The 21,143-nt window shown below is 36.7% G+C and overlaps 1 protein-coding gene across 1 annotated transcript in view; it reads left to right on the top strand.

The window, feature by feature from the left end:
* The window catches only part of LOC111058838, a 61,411-nt gene extending 42,174 nt beyond the window's left edge, over positions 1-19,237 (top strand). The window contains exons 8-9 of the mRNA XM_039430940.1: positions 16,234-16,502; positions 17,259-19,237. Coding sequence (XP_039286874.1) covers positions 16,234-16,484 — 251 coding nt within the window. The 3' untranslated portion in view covers positions 16,485-16,502; positions 17,259-19,237. The remainder of the gene's footprint in view (positions 1-16,233; positions 16,503-17,258) is intronic.
* Positions 19,238-21,143: the final 1,906 nt, after the last annotated feature.

Below are 21,143 nucleotides of genomic sequence, written 5' to 3'. Positions count from 1 at the left end.
CATTTACAAGACGGAACACAGTTTATCAGATCAAAGTTGGGTTTGTTCGCCATAATGAAATACTTTGTTTGCCATAATACTGTACGATTTAATGATTGATAATTATTTTTCTAAAACACAAGAATAGGTAGATAGTAATCTGTCTACAATTTTCTTACAACTTAGATGATATACACTCTTATAGCCTAAAATAATTACAGATTCTATCTGATTTATCTTTCATGTGGTTTATCTTCCCACTATTATTCATTACTTTTCTGCTCTCACTTATCAATATATTATTGGATCTCTCTCCTTTTCTCCTTCTCTCTCTCTCTTCTACTCTCTCTCACACTACATTTTCATATTTTTTCTGCTCCCAATCTATTATATTTACCTGAGGATTGTCGTGATTGCTCTTATCTGTTATCTGTAATAGTGGACTCGGTTCACACTATCTTTTATTCCGTTTGACTCTCGCATTGATCGACATCCTACAGTCTTCTAGTTTACTGTGTATCTAATCTTGAACTGAAATACTTTTGATCTGTCATTCGTTTTCTCTTTCACAATTATTATCACAAAAACCGAATTAGAACCTCAATTTTATCTTTTAGGAGCCGAACAGCTCAAGCCTGTAGCTAGCGTTCCGACTCATTGCTTACTGCTGTACATTACTTTGTTTTTTATCTCTCCATTTTAATATAGCATTATCTTATCGTTTCATAGCGCTCGACTTCTTCACTTGATTATTTTCTTCTTCTATCTCTTATGATTTCTATATTTCTTCTATCATTTCCTTCTTTGTGTGTGTGTGTCAGAATGAATGTGGTAATTGTCTTTTTTGTAGCTTCTCATTATTTCGCCGATTCACCCCCCTCTTCTGCCTTGCTGCTTCGTCGCAGCCACCTTGTCTATACAGCAGGATGACGGCGCGGCCGCGCTGAGTGTCGGCGATTCCCTCAAGCGGGCATTCTCTCCTTTCCCGGATCGACTTAAGATCGCTCATGTTAATGCGCAATCCCTTCTCTGTCATATAGATGAATTTAGGCACACTTTCGAGGGCAAAGATTGTGGCATCATTCTTGTATCCGAGACCTGGCTGAAACCGACAGTCCCTAATCGACTTGTTGCACTCGAGGATTATGTGCTCATTCGGAATGACCGGCTACACAAGAATGGGGGAGGGGTTGCCGCGTTTGTCAAGCGTTCTCTGCTGCCTGTTCATAAGTTTTCCTCTGATACCTCCCGTGCAGCTAGACCTGAATACATGTTTATTGAGGTTAAGTGTAACGGAGTTAAAATGTTAATAGCAGTTTGCTACAGGCCGCCTCATATTGGGTATATGTCAGAATTTGAGGAAGCACTACTTGAGCTGATAGTGCCCTATGAGCATGTGGCTATCATGGGTGACTTCAATACTGACTTACTTGGACCTGATACTCATGACAAAATACAACTGACCACTATGTTTTTTGCGAATGGTATGACCTTGCTGCCTCTCCAAGCTACGCACCATACATCCACTTCGGACACATTGCTTGATCTTATTGCAGTTGCCGATGTGAGAGCAGCTGTGTGCCATGGGCAGATCCCCTTTCCAGGCCTCTCTGCGCATGATATGATATTCCTAGTTTATAATATTAGGAGGCCTAAACCTAAACCAAAAATAATCACTTATAGAGATTACAAGAATATAAACTACCACAATTTGTTCAATGATGCAATTAACCTTGACTGGTTACAGATATTCCAAACTAACAATGTTAATGTTATGTTGGACATTCTTAACCACAATATAGTTTCTCTTTTTGAAAAACATGTTCCTTTAAAAAATCGCAGAGTAACCAGAGATCCTGCTCCATGGCTCACTGATGAGATACGCCAGCTAATGAGGGATCGAGATTATTGGTGCAAAATTGCAAGAGCTTCAAAAAGCCCCAATGATTTCAATCATTATAAGCGTTTGAGGAACTCTTGCAAGCAAACAATTAGAAATGCGAAAGTTACATTCTATCGTAACTTGATCTCCTCAAAGCGATCATCAACTTCATCTCTTTCATCTGCTCTGAGGGAGATTGGGGCTGGCAAGGAGAGGCAGGTACCGACTGTAGCTCACTCGCTGGATGATCTCAATGACTTCTTCACTGACATCCCTGTGGGTTTGGACCAAGCTCGTGCTCACTTTGACTCTCTGCCTGATTTTCATCCCAATGAGGACTTCTACTTCTCCAATGTCACGGAGCAAGAGGTCTTCTTGGCTGTTCATCGAGTGAAGAGTAATGCTGTTGGTGCAGACGGTATCCCGATCAAGTTCATCAAAATTATCCTTCCTTTTATCCTCCCATTTCTCACCCATTTGATCAATACCTCACTTTTAACGTCCGTTTTTCCTAATGACTGGAAGCTATCTATAGTGATTCCCTTGAACAAGATCCCTAACCCCCTCTCTCCATCCGATTACAGGCCTATAAGCTTATTGCCCGTTTTGTCCAAGGTTCTGGAAATTATCGTTCACTCCCAATTAAGCTCATTTATCCATGGTTCTGGATTGATTGGTGACTTTCAATCGGGGTTCCGTAGTGGTCATAGTACCACCTCTGCACTCCTCAGAGTCACTGACGACATTCGTAGGGCTATGGATGGTAGAGAGCTAACAGTTCTAGTCCTAATAGATTTTAGTAAGGCATTCGATAGCATTTTCCATCCCACTTTACTCTATAAACTCAGAAACTTAGGTTTTTCCAACTCCACTGTGGCATGGGTGAGGTCCTATCTTCAGGGTCGGTGTCAGTGTGTGAGAGTCGGGGATGCCTCTTCACGGTGGCGTGAAGTGAACAGAGGAGTTCCTCAGGGTTCGGTATTGGGTCCTCTGCTGTTCAGCATCTACATAAATGACGTGACAAGCACTCTACTCACGACCAGACATCACCTGTATGCCGACGACTTGCAAGTATACCGGCACTGCAAGAAAAATGACTTCGACGTCACAGTTGATGAAGTCAATGCTGACTTGACTCGTTTGGTACGATGGACTGAGAATAATGGACTGAAAATTAACGAAACTAAATCAAAATAAATAGTCATAGGTTATTCAAGACTTTTAAACACACTTGACATAACTAACGGACCATTTATAAAATTGAATAACATACAATTGCAATACAGTTCTGACGTGAAAAATCTAGGACTTACAATGACAAGGACTCTTGACTGGACCAGCCACGTGACTTGTAACAGGGTCATTAGGGGGATTATGACATTGAAGAGGATCTCTGACTTCATTCCCTTTTCAACGAAGGTTATGTTGGTCAAGACTCTGATCTTCCCGATCTTCAACTACTGTGACATTGTGGCTCTTGACATGACAGTTCAACTTCTGCAGAGGATGCAGCGTGCACATAATTACTGTGTTCGCTTTATCTTTAACCTGAGACGTGACGACCATGTAACTGAATACTTTAACAGACTTGAACTTATGAAGCTGCGTGAGAGTAGATCACATCATGCTTTGTGCTTCCTCTATAAGATATTGAAAACTAAAACCCCTAAGTATCTGGCAGTAGAGTACCGTTACTTGGGTGACTTTGGTCGTGGAGGAACGCGGCATGGATCCCATCTGCTGGCTGTCCCAACACATAGGACTGTTATGTACAACAAGTCGTTCCTTGTGACAGCCTGTAGTTTGTGGAATTCTCTGCCTGCTGAGCTAAGGCTTGTTGAGGGACATCGTCGGTTCGGTGCGGCTGTCTTGCGGTGGATCAGAGGTGGTGGACTCGGCTGGAATGTTCACTAAATCTTAACGTGTGTGTTAGTGTGTGTTTGTGTGTGTGTGTGTGTGTGTCCTTTCTTCCTCTCTTTCTTCTTTTTTCTTCTATCGAAATGATCTATGGATTTTGAACTGACGTTCCTTCCGTTTTCACTTTTCAGTTTTCTCTTTTTCTCATTGTATTATTTTCACTGATTCAAATTAGAAAGAAATTTTGTTTTTTTTTTCTTTCTTTCATTCGCTATTTGAAAATTTTATTATTTTGTAAATTGTTTTATTTTATCTTATAATCTTTGTTGTATAGTGTTTTAGTTTTACTTAGAATTGTATTGGAGGGTCAAGTGTAAGAGAGGGCCGGCTGCGCCCTAACTTCGCCCTCCTAGGTTTTTAATAAAGGCAGCTAATCAATCAATCAATCAATCAATCAAAGGCAATTAATTATTTAAGCAGTTTCTCATTACTGTATTGCTTTTAATTGTGCGTGTTTGGTATACCTATGTCTATTAAATATGTTTTTATTTTTATTTTATGTACTATTGCTTCTAGTCATGAGACTAATGAGCAAATTTTATCGAACCTAACCTACTAAATAAAAATAAAATACAGTGAAACTCTCACTAGAATCTCTTACTGCTATTAATAATATTATGTACTTAAATGAAATAAATGTACTATAAAGCATTATTTTATTGTTTCACACAATCACTGCTCTGCTTTTTCACTTGCAACCACTTGCACTACACTAATTCAAATGGCTTCCACCTTTTGAACCTCCGCACCAATCCTCCGTTGTCTAGCAGCTGGATTGCCTTGACGTTGTAGTGTTGGTGGTTCATGACTCTCTGCATACCGCTGAATCTTGTAGGGTACTAGGTTGACACCCAGATCTCTATGGATGTCGCTGTTCCGCACATACCAAGGAACATCAACAATGTTTCTGAGCACCTTGTTTTGGAATCGTTGAATTATGGCGATGTTACTCGGTTTAGTGCAGACCCATAGTTGGATACCGTAGGTCCAGACAGGCTTGAAGTTCTGTTTGTACAGGAGAACTTTGTTTGGTATTGAAACCTCATTGAGTTTCATCCTCCACTTTCTGGCCCAGTCCTGTATTTTATTGACAGATCTGTGGAGCTTTTCTGTTGCAGTATGAACATCGCTGTCGTCTGCAAACGTCGCTGTGGTATTCTCCTCCACATTTGGAATATCACTGGTGAGGAGAAGGTAAAGCACTGGCCCCAACACACTTCCCTGTCGAACTCCTGCTTTTATCTCTCTCAGATCAGAATATGAATCCTCATACTTGACTCTGAAGTACCTTCCAACCAAATATGATTGCAGTATTTCTGTGAATTGCTTGGGAAACATTTTATTCAACTTGTAAAGAGGTCCTTCATGCCATACTTTGTCGAAGGCTTGCCCTATGTCGAGAAAAGCTGCTGAACAAATATATTTTCTTCCAAACTCTTCTCTATTACATTACCTATTACTCTTCTCTATTCTATGTACCTGGTCAATTGTGGAGTGTTTTTCTCTGAAACCAAACTGATGATTAGGAATCAATTGTTTACTCTCCATTATTGACTACAATAATAACCTTTCAAAAAACTTTGATAACACAGGTAACAATGAAATCGTCCTGTATGAAGGTTACTTCATGTGGTTCTTTTCCTGGTTTGAGTAGCATTATAACTTCAGCTACTTTCCAGATTCCTGGTACAAATCTAAGTCTAAATGAAGCATTTAGTATTTTTTTTAACTTGATGAGTGCTTTCCTTGGCAGGTGCTTTAGGACTAAGCCAGTAATCAGGTCAAATACTGTGGAGTTTTCTTTGCATTGATGAACTTAATTTCCTTTTTAACTTCTTCCACTGAGACACGTAGAATTTCTTGATTCTCTTGCATACCATTTTCATCAGTTTCTAAATCTTGTTCCTGTGGTCCATTATTTGGCTGGAAAACTTTAACAAGATGATCTGCAAACGTCTGTGCTTTTTTCATTGTTTCTGGTCCATTCCCTGTTTTGCTTTCTGATAGGTGGAGCTTGTTGAATAGGTGTTTTTATTTTCCTAGATTCCTTCCAGAGCGGGTAATCAGTGTTTGTTCCTCCTGTTAAGTTGCGCAAGTAACCGTTGATCGATTCATTTTTAATAGATTGTATCAAATCAAATAATGTATTGTCACACAACATTAAAATGTTACAACAACGTCATTAATAGCACGAAAACATCAGTTTAAAAATCTAATACAAAGAAATCTTTAACTTTATATAAACATTCATTGACCAGTTTTTTTTTTTTAATATTTACAGTAACTATTAAAGCTCATTCTTTTGATATTTTCAGGCAAAGAGTTATAAAGTTTTATTGACATGATTGTATTGCCAGTTTTTTTTTTGAGAACTTGTAAATTATTAAGTGTTATGTGGGTGTATACTAGAGTTAACATCATATTCATTTTTAGTTTTCTTCAATGAAATCAAGCATGACAATACATACAAAGATAGAAGTGTTAATAGTCCGAGTTCAATATAATAATGATTTGCATGTAGTACGAGGAGCCTTGTGGCAAATTATTCTCACTGCCTTCTCTTGACATTTAAACAAGTTGTCAGTAGTTGAGCCATTTCCCCACAACTGGATTCGATATAGAAAAAGGCTATGAAAATGGGCAAAATAGACACTCATTAGAACAGACATATCTACAATATTACGTTATCTACGTAAAAGGAAGATGCCCTTGTTGATTTTTTTAATATATATATTATAATTATGGCATTTCCAAGTCAAGTTGGTATCAATTGTCACGCCAATAAACTTAATTGAGTTTATGTCATTAATTTTTCTGTCAAAGCGAAACGTTATATCCTCTGTTTTTGTGGAATTAATGTTTAAATTGTTTGCTGCACACCAATCTTAAATTTTAGAGGTATTATTCAATATAATAGAATACAAATGATCCTTATTCTTATTAGCTACTTTCAAACCTAGGTCATCTGCAAACAAATACGAAGCACTATCGTCTTTACAAGAATCAATAATATTAGGCAAATCATTAATAAAACTATGAATAATAAATAAATAAATAAATAAATAATAAATAATAAATGTTTATTTCCCAAAAAACTAAAACTACAACATCAATTACAAAAATATTAGATAAATTACAATATTACATACAATAGTTAGTTACAAAAGGTTCTTATAATGTGTTCTCTACTTGTTTAGTTTTTCTGTGTGGAAATTGACCTACTCCACTATGGCGTACCATGTTCTAGAGTAGGTTGAATAACAGTGGACCAAGAATGGAAGCTTGTGGCACGTCGTATTTGACTATTCCACCTCTAGAATACTCGCCATTTTTTAAAACATACTGTACTCTTTTTGTAAGATAGGAATAAATAAGGTCAACAGCCAATTGATTCTACCCGTAATAAGATAGTTTACGACATAGTATAGTATGATCAACAGTTTCAAACGCTTTGGTCATATCAAAACTTCTAAATTTGACATATTTATGGTTTTCCAGATCGTTGATTACTTCTTTTACAAGCCTCAAAACATTGTCGCCTGTACTACGATTCCTCCTAAAACCATATTGGTTATCAGAAAGTAATCTATTATGTTCAAAATAAGCTGTTAATTGAGCGTAAAGAAGTTTTTCAAAAACATTTTATATTATGTAAACTATACATATCGGCCTATAGTTATCAATAATCGATCTATCACCTTTTTTATAAACAGGTATTAACTTGACTTGTTCAAATCATCCGGAAACAGCCCTAGACTCAAGCACTTATTAAAGATAACAGTCAACACCTCTGCAATATTTGGAGCTGCCAATTTCAAGATGAAAGAGTTTAATCCATAGATATCTAGAGTATTGGAATTGTTCATATAATTTATTGCTGCAAAAACCTCTTCCACCTTGAAGAGGTTAGAATCGTATCTTAGATAGGGTGCAAAGGCATGTAATTAGGCGGTATTTAACAGGGTCATCTGAGTTTTTCTCCTTTGGGAGCAAGTTTGTAACACCTCTGGTAAGTGGGAACTCTTTCTGGGTTTCCAAAAATTCTGAGAAACTGTCAGCATGGAGAAGGGTGAATCTCTTCAACCAGAAATTTTGGATCCCATCAGGTCCTGGTGCCTTCCAGTTTTGGGTATTGTTCACAGATTTTTTGTGACAACTGCAGCTGCTACCACCATATTAGCCATTTGTGTTACATGCAAGAGTGATTTTTCCACACCACTCAACCAAGTTGCATCCCTATTGTGAACAACCTCTTCAGAACATAAACCCTTACAAGAATCCATCTATCCCCCTCACTGGTGGAACCAACCTAAGGCCTTCATCATCTGCCCCTTGTAGACTCCTATAGAAGAGCTTCTCACTTCTTCTGAACAGGGAATTATTTTCTTTTCTCCTCCGAGATTCTCTATACCAACCTCTTTGCCTTTACTGCTAGCTTCTGCTGCATGGTATCCAGAAACTGTTGTGTAGATCTCTTTCAGAATGATTGATCATTTCAACAGAGATACCCCACTCTCTCAGCACCTTGCCACTCCTATTGCCAGCAATGTACTGGGTCAAGTGTCCAATGGTCAGCTGCTCAATGTAATTGCAAAGTCTCTGCTCCCAGGGAGGCATCTCTCTCTTTTCGACATGAGTAGGCCTTCTCTGACATACTTTACTCCTAGTTGCCCTGATCACTGACACAGCAGCTACATAAAGAACAGTGTGCAAGTCCTCAAATTCTATATTCTCACCATTTAGATGATTAGGAAGGATGCTCTCATTCATCATTCGAGTGACTTTTGCCAAACGCCTTGATGGCGTGGCAAGGGTGGACGTGAGTTCAGTACCCATGAACTCAGAAAGAGCCCTTTTGAATTCAAACTTCAAGGACTCCAAGTCTCCATCAGTCTCTTCCTCACCACCAATGTCTCCATCTCCCTCTCCTGATGGGTCAGGATCTGTATCAGGGCTGTGAGTGGTGTCAGATTCATGGCATGGTGCAATAGCAAGCCTTGCCTCAGGGATCAATTTTCTGACCACTATTGCATGCCTCTAATCTGCAACCCTCTGTTCAGTAACTTGCAATGTGGGAAACTCCTCAATGAATGCCGCATGCAACTGCTGGCGATAAATGCTAATTATCTCTAACTTTGTGATTTTGTAGTAGCAGCGCATGATATAAAAATTCATATCATCAGTCCACTTCATTCGCCACCTTGGCAGACCGCTCTAGTGATCCTCTATTGATCAGAGGAAGCATCAAGAGCAAGCTGTGAATCTCCATGTCCAGTTTCTATTTCAATGTTGGGTTGCCTTCTTGTGGTTCCGGCTAGGGTACAGGCGCCACTTGGTTCACCCACATCATCCCCCACATGCTGCTTATAACGACGGTTCCGAACAGGGACAGCCCTCACCCCAAGATATATATTCATTTATTTATTGATATTCATTTCAAGATATTCCCTGTGAATTCCAAGACAAGTTAACCTCATTATTAGTCATAATTGGTTCAGGCCTAATGAGTTCTGAGTCAATTAAGCACAAATAATCATTATTGCTATTTGTCATTACTCCATAATTAATTAGATTTTTACTAGTAATATTAGAACTATTATTATTCAGATTTTTACTAATATTATCAGTCCTTTCACTATTAGTAATAATTGCAGATAATAAATCATTGTCAGTTGCTAAGAGTTAAAATTATCTGCCAAAATACAAGAAAAGACGCTTTGTTTCGTGCATTCCAAAACTTCAATAGATGATATGAGGTTGACAATGGAAGAGAAATAGGTGCAATCAATCAAATTCGAATTTGAAAAATGGTCTTTCACGTACTTGATAATTCTGTCACTAACAAGTTTTTTCCAAGTCTATTCATATGCAATCTGTGATTTGTGAAAAATCTACGTCCTATAGCACTAATGTTTATGAATTTCACGTGAGAGTAAAGATTGCAGATTTTGAAAATCTCACTATTCGTCTCCCTCACTGCCACGTTGACGCACGATCAGTCAGCCAAATCATAACTTAGAGGAATCGAGATAACAAAGACGTTTGTTTTGTAGAGAGCCGCCAAACTCCTCCTCAGAGCCAAAAGAACATTCTTAGCCTCATTACTACTAACATCATTCGAACCGGCTTGAATGACAACAGAGTCCTTCTCCCCAAAACTCTCAAAATCATCCGGCAAGACGTCCTGAAACTTAGCTCCCGGTTTGACAAAAGAAGTAGAGTTGTAGTCATTCTTGATGAATTCTCTGTAGACATTTCTTCCGTGACTGTCAGCCAAGTAATGCATTTTTATCTTACCCCCAATATCTGACATGACCATTAAATAAAATAGTACCCCTTCTATAGCTGAATCCATCCACCTTTATACCCTGTTTTCCCCTTTTTGTTTCAAAAATGTAAATCGACATGATATTTGTTATAAAGACAATTATCAACAGAAGATTCAATTATTATTTAGACCTTTGTATTCTTTCACAATCTAAGCAATAAATTCTATCAGTCTGCAAAAGATTTGATTATGCAGAGACAAAAGGAAAAATGGGAAGGGAAATTAGGGATTGCCAAGAGAGCAGTCAAGGCGTGAATAAGGAAGCTCCTTATTTCAAGGATAAGTTAGTTAAGAGTGACAAGTTAAATATTCAATAATAATCGGTGAAGTAACTGATGAAGGTCGCAAACCAAATAAATAACGAAAAGGAATGAAAAGAGAAATATTAATTCGAAAAACAAGAGAGAATCACGGGCTATCTGTCAAAAGCTCAATGTTATTGTTGTTGTTTTGTTAACGGTACCTCAAGATTACAACTTGCCATCAGCTGATTCCATTCATGCGCTATTACAAACCAGCAGCTGACGTCGTGATAAGCAACGAGTTCCAGCAGTCGCAATCCGATAGAAAACTTTTCAAACTACTTTGTATGACCCAGCGATTGAGGTTAACAATCAATCATCATCAATATTTCGAAGAGAGCCACACAGAAAATCAGTAGTCATGGAAAAACAGTTCACCACACACTCTCCACAGTAATTAGCACACACTCAAGCTTACTGAACACTATTAAATTATTCTAGAAAATAGGAGAGACATAGCACTTAGAACCATCACAGGCAGTTCAGTCCTGCCGACCCCCGAGTTATCTCTCTTTTCAGTTCTTGACTTAAATTATTTAGTAATCTCTTATCTTGGGGAGAACGTGATTGCTGCCACTTTCTTCTAGCTCATATTTTCTCCGCAATCATTTCTCTTGGGTAGTTCTTTCCAGTTGTTTTTCTACTTGCTTGTGGAGTATTATTATACACTTATACCACCATGTTCTTGTGGTAAAAAATTTTTTCAACTCGTCATCAATCTGATCTACATTCATTAGTGGTGAGATAAGATGTATTGTTTCCTCCAGCATTCGTTGAAAGCCATCCCAATCTGTATGCTCATTAACTAATGTGGTGCAAGGGCTTTGTTTATGTAGAATAGTGTCACTCAACTTTAGGATAATAAGGGAGTGGTCTGAGTTAAGATTAAAGCTTTCCTCAATTTGTAAATAATTCACTGACATATTCTTTATAAGAAAAAAGTCTATAAGAGCAGGGATCTTTCTTGGCCAGTAGGTTGGTTTGCCGGTTGAAAGAGCTTCACATTCTGACTCTCTTATTGCTTCACAGAGCGCTTTTCCTTTAAGGGTTGTTAATCGTGATCCCCAATGTATATGGTTTGAATTGAAATCACCAACAAGTATGAATTTCGTTCCAAACATATTGAGCATTGATAAATATTCTTCTTTTCTATTGAAATATTTTGTAATTTTTCTTCGTATAAGAATTACTATTTGCCAGAATTTTTTTTCAATTTCAATATTTTGTAATTTTTTTCGTATAGGAATTACGATTTGCCAGAATTTTTTATTTTCAATTTTAATATTTTGTGATTTTTTGTTTATATAAGAATATTATGATTTTTCCCTCTTCCTATTTCCCATGTAATGCGTTCTATATAGAACTCTGTATACACTGTATAGTACTGTTTACACTGTATTTATGAATCACTATATCTATGAATAAGAGAGTTCCATAGTTATATAGTATAAGATACTCAAGAGATTTTTTTTATTTTCTTGTGAATTTTGTTTCGATTCTTCATTTCATTATTTTCTATTTTCTCTGTTTATATATTTTCTTCTATGCTAAATCAATTTAAATCAGGTTAAGCGTATTATAATTTATCTCCTACTCTCACTGCCGAACAAGAGTCATCTTATGCCAGTGGTTTTTTCACTTACCGTTCATTATCACATTTTGGTTGGATTGTGTTCTCATGTTGAGCTTTGTTTGATTTATGTATATGTATTTATGAGTGTGGAATAAATAAATTTGAATATCTTGGTGGACAGTAGACAGCTGCAACTACAAACTACTTGTAGATTGTAATTTACTGCTTGTACAGATACGCCTGTTAATTGTATTATCTCAGTTTCTATTTTAACTTCTTATATTATTAAATATGTGATTTTATTTTATTTATCTATTAATATGATGTCTGGTCTATTGTTGGTTATTGTTTTAGCTGTGTTTTGTACTGATCGATCCCAGTACAGCTTGTGAGAACAATTCTCTAAAACTGCACTGGGAATGTATTGATACACTGGTTGTGCCTATGGAAGTAGTCCGTTGCTAGTAGAGCCTGGCATGCACTTGTTACATGTTGAATTGTCTCAGATGATTGGTTACACCTACGGCATGTATCTGTTTCCAGGTTTCCTTTATAATGTATTTGAGATAATTCTTTGCAGCAACACACTGATCCTGGATGGCCAACATGAACTCCTCAGTTTCAGCAAATATGCCACCCCAACTGAGCCAAACATAGGATTCTCTAGCCATTTTTGTTGCAAAGTGGCTATGTGCTCCTCAATTGAATGGGGGTCCTCAACCTGTGGCAAAGATCGAGTGGAGTGTAAGAGTTATCAGCTGCAACAACAACCTTGTGTAGAGATGAACTCTGAGTGAGAAAATAATTCTTCAGCGACTGCTTTTGCCCCTGACAGAGTTTGTGTATGTCGGCCAGGCCTCTTCCACCTTTACTTCTTGGCAATATCAGACGCTCAACTGCTGATTTTGGGTGATGAACTCTGTACCTGGTCAACAACTTCCGAGTGGAGCGGGCTAAGCCTTCCAAAACTGTCTCAGATCATTTCACCACACCAAAAATATACGCGAGGACAGGGATATCATATGTGTTGATAGCCTTCAATGTGCTTCTGCTATCAATCCTTGATTTCAACACTGCACCAACTCTTTGCAAATAAGCATCGGTGACAGCCCCACGTGATTCAGCCTTTTGGTCTGGACAAGACCTAAGTACTTCATCATCACCCTCATTCATGCAATCAAACGTATCTCCAGAATCCAACACAAAATTTGTGGGTTGAATTTTTCCTCGAGAAATTCTCAAAGTTTTGCATTTATTGAGACCAAAGGACATTCGAATATCATTGGAGAACATTTCTGTAAGTGCCAATAGGTGCTTTAGTTGTCTCTCACTGGCTGCATATAATTTGATGTAATCGATGTACAAAAGGTGTGACAATGTACACTGCAAGTTGGCTGCAAGTTACCTTTTAGATTGAATCCAGAGTCATATCCATAGCCAGGAAGGATAGCATAGCCACATAGCATAGGATAGGGGATTGAGTGATAGACAACCACAGAGGGATAAGACTGTCTCCCTGAAAAACCCCCCTTCTTATTGGGATACTTGAACTTGTAATCCTTCCACCTGAGTGTTCAACTTGCAGTACTGTTGACCAAGATGTCATGAGGTGCCTTAACAGTGAAATTACCCTTGGGTGGACTTTGTATATACTAAGCACTGCAAGGAGCCAGGAGTGTGGCACAGAATGAAAAGCTTTTTTATAATCAATGAAGGCTGTGCTTATATTTCTCTGTTTAAGCATCACTTGCTCCATAACCACTATCAACTGCTCCTTACACCCTTGTGACCCCCTTATGAACTCTTTCTGCTCTTCCGACAATGGGCTATTCTCTTGCAGATGGCAATACACTTTTTCAGTGAAGCAGGAGGTTAGAATCGTATCTTAGATAGGGTACAAAGGCATGTAATTAGGCGGTATTTAACAGGGTCATCTGAGTTTTTCTCCTTTGGGAGCAAGTTTGTAACACCTCTGGTAAGTGGGAACTCTTTCTGGGTTTCCAAAAATTCTGAGAAACTGTCAGCATGGAGAAGGGTGAATCTCTTCAACCAGAAATTTTGGATCCCATCAGGTCCTGGTGCCTTCCAGTTTTGGGTATTGTTCACAGATTTTTTGTGACAACTGCAGCTGCTACCACCATATTAGCCATTTGTGTTACATGCAAGAGTGATTTTTCCACACCACTCAACCAAGTTGCATCCCTATTGTGAACAACCTCTTCAGAACATAAACCCTTAAAAGAATCCATCTATCCCCCTCACTGGTGGAACCAACCTAAGGCCTTCATCATCTGCCCCTTGTAGACTCCTATAGAAGAGCTTCTCACTTCTTCTGAACAGGGAATTATTTTCTTTTCTCCTCCGAGATTCTCTATACCAACCTCTTTGCCTTTACTGCTAGCTTCTGCTGCATGGTATCCAGAAACTGTTGTGTAGATCTCTTTCAGAATGATTGATCATTTCAACAGAGATACCCCACTCTCTCAGCACCTTGCCACTCCTATTGCCAGCAATGTACTGGGTCAAGTGTCCAATGGTCAGCTGCTCAATGTAATTGCAAAGTCTCTGCTCCCAGGGAGGCATCTCTCTCTTTTCAACATGAGTAGGTCTTCTCTGACATACTTTACTCCTAGTTGCCCTGATCACTGACACAGCAGCTACATAAAGAACAGTGTGCAAGTCCTCAAATTCTATATTCTCACCATTTAGATGATTAGGAAGGATGCTCTCATTCATCATTCGAGTGACTTTTGCCAAACGCCTTGATGTATGCTGGCGTGGCAAGGGTGGACGTGAAAGTGGATCAGTACCCATGAACTCAGAAAGAGCCCTATTGAATTCAAACTTCAAGGACTCCAAGTCTCCATCAGTCTCTTCCTCCCCACCAATGTCTCCATCTCCCTCTCCTGATGGGTCAGGATCTGTATCAGGGCTGTGAGTGGTGTCAGATTCATGGCATGGTGCAATAGAGTCACCAGAGATCTCAGCATCCTGATCCTCTTCACCACCCTCTTGCACACTTTATGTTCTTGCCACCTCAGATCTCAGTTCAGCAAGCCTTGCCTCAGGGATCAATTTTCTGACCACTATTGCATGCCTCTAGTCTGCAACCCTCTGTTCAGTAACTTGCAATGTGGGAAACTCCTCAATGAATGCCGCATGCAACTGCTGGCGATAAATGCTAATTATCTCTAACTTTGTGATCTTGTAGTAGCAGCGCATGATATAAAAATTCATATCATCAGTCCACTTCATTCGCCACCTTGGCAGACCGCTCTAGTGATCCTCTGTTGATCAGAGGAAGCATCAAGAGCAAGCTGTGAATGTCCATGTCCAGTTTCTATTTCAATGTTGGGTTGCCTTCTTGTGGTTCCGGCTAGGGTACAGGCGCCACTTGGTTCACCCACATCATCCCCCACAGGCTGCTTATAACGACGGTTCCGAACAGGGACAGCCCTCACCCCCGTACCGCCCCGATTGCTATTCCTTGTACTTCTAGGAGCAATATTATCTCAGATAACGTGAGCTGCTAACACACGCCTCCGGTATGCGCAGTTGATGCTTGAGGTACTCTTTATATCCTGAACACCCTAATACCTGGGACTCAACGGTCTTAGTTGCCAACCAGTCTACATCAACTACTTGCTGGGTTAACCCGGCGAATTACCACACCCCAAACAGAATATATTCTGTCCTCTGCGGGGTTATTATTATTATGTAACTGATCAATTCCTGTAATGTAGCATTCAAATGAATATACTTTTCATACATTTACATGCTGACAGCATGTAAGCCGGTAAGCCGGTCGATCATCTCTGGATTAGCAAATTCATGGAGAAAATTGATAATAATTACTCGTACATGTATCTACTTAACATGAAGATAGTTGAAAAAATACAAGAAATGGACAGGAATAATACATCAAAAGGTGAGCCTTTGACAGAATGTCAAACTTGACTTATTTGACTTGAGTGAGCCAGAATATGTCTGGGTCAAATCACAAACAGCGAAATGAGTATAAATCGGGTCCTTCTGGTCATTGTCGGCTGCACTCTGGTGTTTGAGAATAGCTCTTAGATTTTTTGGTTTCACGTTACAAAAATGTATAGACAAAACAAATATACATAATATGTGAACTAAACCTTTGCCCATTAAACATTATTAATTATAATTGTATATTCAACTAAACCTGATCATTTGAATGATATCAAAACAAGTGTTAATTGTAATAAATTGTTGTTGTTTGATGTAGGGTGTCTTGCGCGGATAGCACGGAATGCGATCACTGATGCCTTGCGATTAGAGAAGGGCGAAGTAATAAGGCATCGCAAACTGAAATGGCTCCTCGAAGACAAGGTTATCAAAGAATTGAACAAGAAGTTGATGGCAGAACCGCCAAAGATCGGTATTTTCCAGTTTCTGAGTGCTGCGGCGAACAGATGTCTGACAAAATTTCCTACAGAAAGCACAGAGGATGGTGAAGAAGATTGTTTTGCCAGCTGAACACAACCTTGTAAAATGGTAAGAATTATTTCAAAATAACATTTTCACAATATTTATCTATGAACTTCTAAAATATTGAAGCTGTTTCAATTTAGATTTGCAAAATTTAAAATCACAAGTAAAAATTTTTACTATCTAAGTGGTAATGCCACTCAGAGAATCCCTACTTTTAAAACGGGTCTGTTTCAATTTTGTATTGCTATATTTATTCAACATTTGAGTAAATTTCCCTCACAAATTTAAAAGTTTTAATTTTTTTTAAATATACTATACAATCAAGAGTTTTGATAGTTTTTCTAGTAAATTTTTTTGTAATTTCTTGGTTTATCCAAATATTTAAAACTCAATTTATTTTGATTTAGTTGGGAAATACAACATTTTCCAATATAGAAAAAGATTAAGTGATTTAAGAACTGATGTGCTTTGAGGAACATGAAGACCCAATTTCTCGAAAGTAATGAGATATTCTGCTAGTACTTCATTGCATGAGACGGCTCATTTTATAGAGTACTGCAGTCAATTCTGTATTTCTTGAATGGGTGTGTAGAAGAGTTTGATTCATTTATCAGAACATAAACCATTACTTTTGAAAAGCTGAGGCATACAGAGAAACAAATTTTGGTGACCACAAAAATAATTTACTGTCGATAAATCTGTCAACCTTACTTAAATTCATCATTCAATGGATTTAAATTTGTTCTGATTGTGCTTCGAAAAATTAGTGGATTGCTTATTGGCAGTTGTTAGTAAGTTGAATTATTTTTTATGTTACAGGTTGTACTTCCTTCTTAAATAGTTTGCAATCTATGAAAAATTACCAGCCAGTCAAAAAATTATATTATTCCTAAGGTAGGCTTATATCATTGAACTTATTAGTTATCTATTGATTCTATTATATGTAAATATATTATGATTATGTATAAGTTTACAAGATGTATTTATTCATTATTCAATTATTTTTCAAATTTTAATGAATTATGAATATTAAGTTATTCATATTGAAATGAATGATTGAAATTACATTAATTCTTTCATCCAAAAAACGTTGTACAATACACAGAAAAAGCATTTTATCATGAGACATGTTTGTGCGACCGACCGGTTTAAAGAATATGTTGGACAGACAAAATTCAATACAAATTTGAAATATATCAATTTATTGATTGATATTTAAGATAAGGATTGGATATTTATTTGGATAATTCTATCACAATAAAGAAGTAACTATTATTGATTAAGATTCACATAATAAATTAATCTATTGACAGAGGTGCCTTGATTGAATTAAATATTCTTTTCAACCCCGATGAAGCTTCTTATTCAATTTGTAATAATTTAAACAGAGATGCGACATTCTTTTAGCATCTAAATGGATAAGATACTCCTTCACTTTCTAAACAATCACTTCAGGTTTGAAATGTCATTTTTCTAAACATAAGAGTTTTATGGCGCAGCCTATTCAAAATATACTTCAATTTGTAATTTATGAGCTATTAGTTTGTTGGGCATTATAAGGTAAGGATAGGTGTAAAAGGTTTGTGATTGATGCTTGTGCTTCATTTGCGAATTAAAAATTGTAGTTATACATTTTTAAAAGACATTTTTTTATCTATTTCTATTATCTTATAAAGAATAACAGTATATTTTATTGTTCATTGGATTTATTGAGAATAGTTTTTCTTCAAAGTAGATTCAAATGCTGAAATATTTTCCTATTTGTAGCCATAATGTAATATTTATTGAAATAAATTCTCGGCTCTTTTTATACGGAACTTACTTAATTCCTGTTGAATACAAGTAGCCTGTAATCATTTCACACCAACATTTCTCTCAAATTTAGGTAATGTTATACCACTGACTCCACGATAAATTTCTCAATGTTAATCTAAGGAAAATATAAAGTTCGCTATCGAAGAAAAATAATTTTAATTGAGTTTCGAATCAATTGTAAAGAAGAGTGAATCTATTGAATAAACTATTCATCAGTCAACTTGGACTGAATCTTAAGGGTGAGTAGGCAATCGCTAAAGAGAAATAGATCCAATATCTCTTGTTTCACAACTCATTCAAGCTCTGTGATTGTTCCATATATCAGTAGCCCAACGAACAGTCATGAAATAAATTACTTCAAAAAGACTTATAAAACTAAACCCAAGAAACAATCCCATCAAGCCTCCAATATTTGCTGAAAAAATAAAACAAAATTTCATTTAAAACAATCGTTTAGCCTTCATATTATATTTCATTGCAGAAAAATATCCATGATAATATATCAATGATAATATTTTAAATAAGCTTTTAAAAAGCATGTATCCTTTTATATCAATAACATTCTCTTATAATTTTCTAGTAATCTTTATCTATTTTATTCAGAAGTAGAGTAATAGAAATAATACACTACAATTTTACATTATGGGCGTAATCTTATAGTTTCTTATAAATGTATAATAATGATAAGTTTTTATTCATATGATTACCATGTATAATTAATCATGAGATAATGAAAAGTTTGATTAATATTCTTTCAAAGAAATTATGTGTACTTGATTGTTAAGATTTTCATGAATTTATAATCCACCATAATTGAAACATGAAACTGGTCAGATGAGTCAATAATTTTGTACAAAATAGTTCTTAAACTGAGAAGATATCATCTTCTTATACTCACCAATAAAATCAGATACTGTTACTATTGCCACCCTCTGGATATTGATTGATAACTGAATTTGTTTTGCAAAGGAAAGTCGCAACAGCTATATTCCCTCTGCAAAAGAAATATAAAATAATATTCCATGATGTATAGAATACTTAATTCGTTATTATTTAGACACAATAGCTCACCAATATTAATAAGATAAGATTTTAGGGATAAATTCATCTATTGTTTAATGATGTATCTCATCGGACTTGAAGTTTGTAGGTTGACATTGAAAAATGTGGATATGCATTAATTGTACATATCGTGAAGTCCTGTATTTTTGTTGATGATAATATTTCAAGCCAATTATATGAATTTGATAATATTTTAATATTAGTAAACATTATGAATATTGCAGAACTGTACATTTATCACATTAAGATACTGTGATATTCACTTTTTCAGACTGAAATATGTTATATTCTGAATCAAACATCCTCCAAGATAATATAAATGTTAAAACTCTTACGTTTTTTTAGCATTATTTGAAATGTTGGTGGTATCCGTGAATAGGATAGACAAGCTACTAATTTCTAAATCAAAAGTTATCTCAGTGCAGGCTGGCAAGTTGCACGAAGATAAATTTTTCGAGTCTTGCTCAACAGATGAAAATCTCCCTGAAAGAAAATGAAGAAACTTGTGAAAGTTTTATATTTTCTCTATTATAGAAATAAGAGTATTTAAAATGTTAAGCTTTAGAGTGAAATCTTCTGTATTTTATTATAATATTGAATAAATTAATGTGAGCTATTCTATGACCTAAAACAGTTTGTACCCAAAATAATTGGAGTATAATGATAATAATTGGAATATAATAATTGGAGACCTTTGTAGGTTTACTGTTGTTCATGACAAATCGAATGGGATAAACATCAGGATCGGATAGGAAGATGACGTCGCCATCTTTGAGTGGCGTTGCATGATGGGCTGGAACTTTCCTACCATTCAAAAATGTTCCCAGTGAGCTATTCTTATCCAATAACTCCCACTTTGGTGCGTTTTTAGTGCCGACATTCTGAATGAGACAGTGTTCTCGGGAAACCCTCTGGGTGGTAATTTGGAAATCAACCTCTTTGGCTCTTCCAATCAGGAACTTGTTTTTGTTTAAATCTATTGATTGATTTTTCAGAGCAATAGGATTAAAAAACCACAATGATGCAGTTGCAGCATCACCAGATTTAGTTTCATCCTCATGTTTTCTTTTTGTAGCCTCCATACTTGAATCAACCTATTGATTCTCCCAACCAAACTACGATTCGTCCAAAAACAATAAACCAGTCAACGTATGATAAACTACAATTATCCTCAAGTTTTGTTAAAACCATTAATTTGAATAGCGGATGTAAATTATTAAAAGGTGCAAGTAAAACATTTAAAAAAAAGAATCACAAACTGAAACTCACTCACTGCCTGTAATTGTAATGTAATTTCTAATCTAACTTCAACATGTTCTCTTGTTTTTTCAACTTTTTTCAACAATAATTCCCCGTGGATTCCTCCAGTTGCGCCTCGGTCTGGCTAAACTTGAGCGTCGGTCTGGCTAAACCTGCGGATCAAAGTTGCTCTCGACCAAGAGATGACCGGCGGCTAAACTCGATCTCAGCAAACAGATTTTTTAGCCGAGACCAAAGTTGCGCTAGACCAACGTTGCGCCGGGGTTAGCCAGACCCGATCTCAGCAATCGCCCCTTAGGGTAAAAGTATTACTCTTACACTTTTGGGCTAAGAGTAATGTTAATAAAAAACTGAAATGTTCTGAAACTAAAACTTTGTTTTAAAAATTTCAACTCAATCAATTGTAAAGTAAATTCGTATGGCTTTTGTTGATGGGGAGTCCCTTGCGGGAATAAATTGTATGAAGAATTTATTCAGCTTCATTGAACTTTATGAACAAACCCCCCCTATTTTATCTAAACTCTACAATGGCATAAAATTGTAATTAATTTGAAATTGATCAATGAT

Source organism: Nilaparvata lugens, chromosome 6, assembly GCF_014356525.2.
Source record: "Nilaparvata lugens isolate BPH chromosome 6, ASM1435652v1, whole genome shotgun sequence".
Classification (NCBI taxonomy): Eukaryota; Metazoa; Arthropoda; class Insecta; order Hemiptera; family Delphacidae; genus Nilaparvata; species Nilaparvata lugens.
Note: the sequence above shows the minus strand (reverse complement) of the source record. Positions and strands in the feature narration are given on the sequence as shown.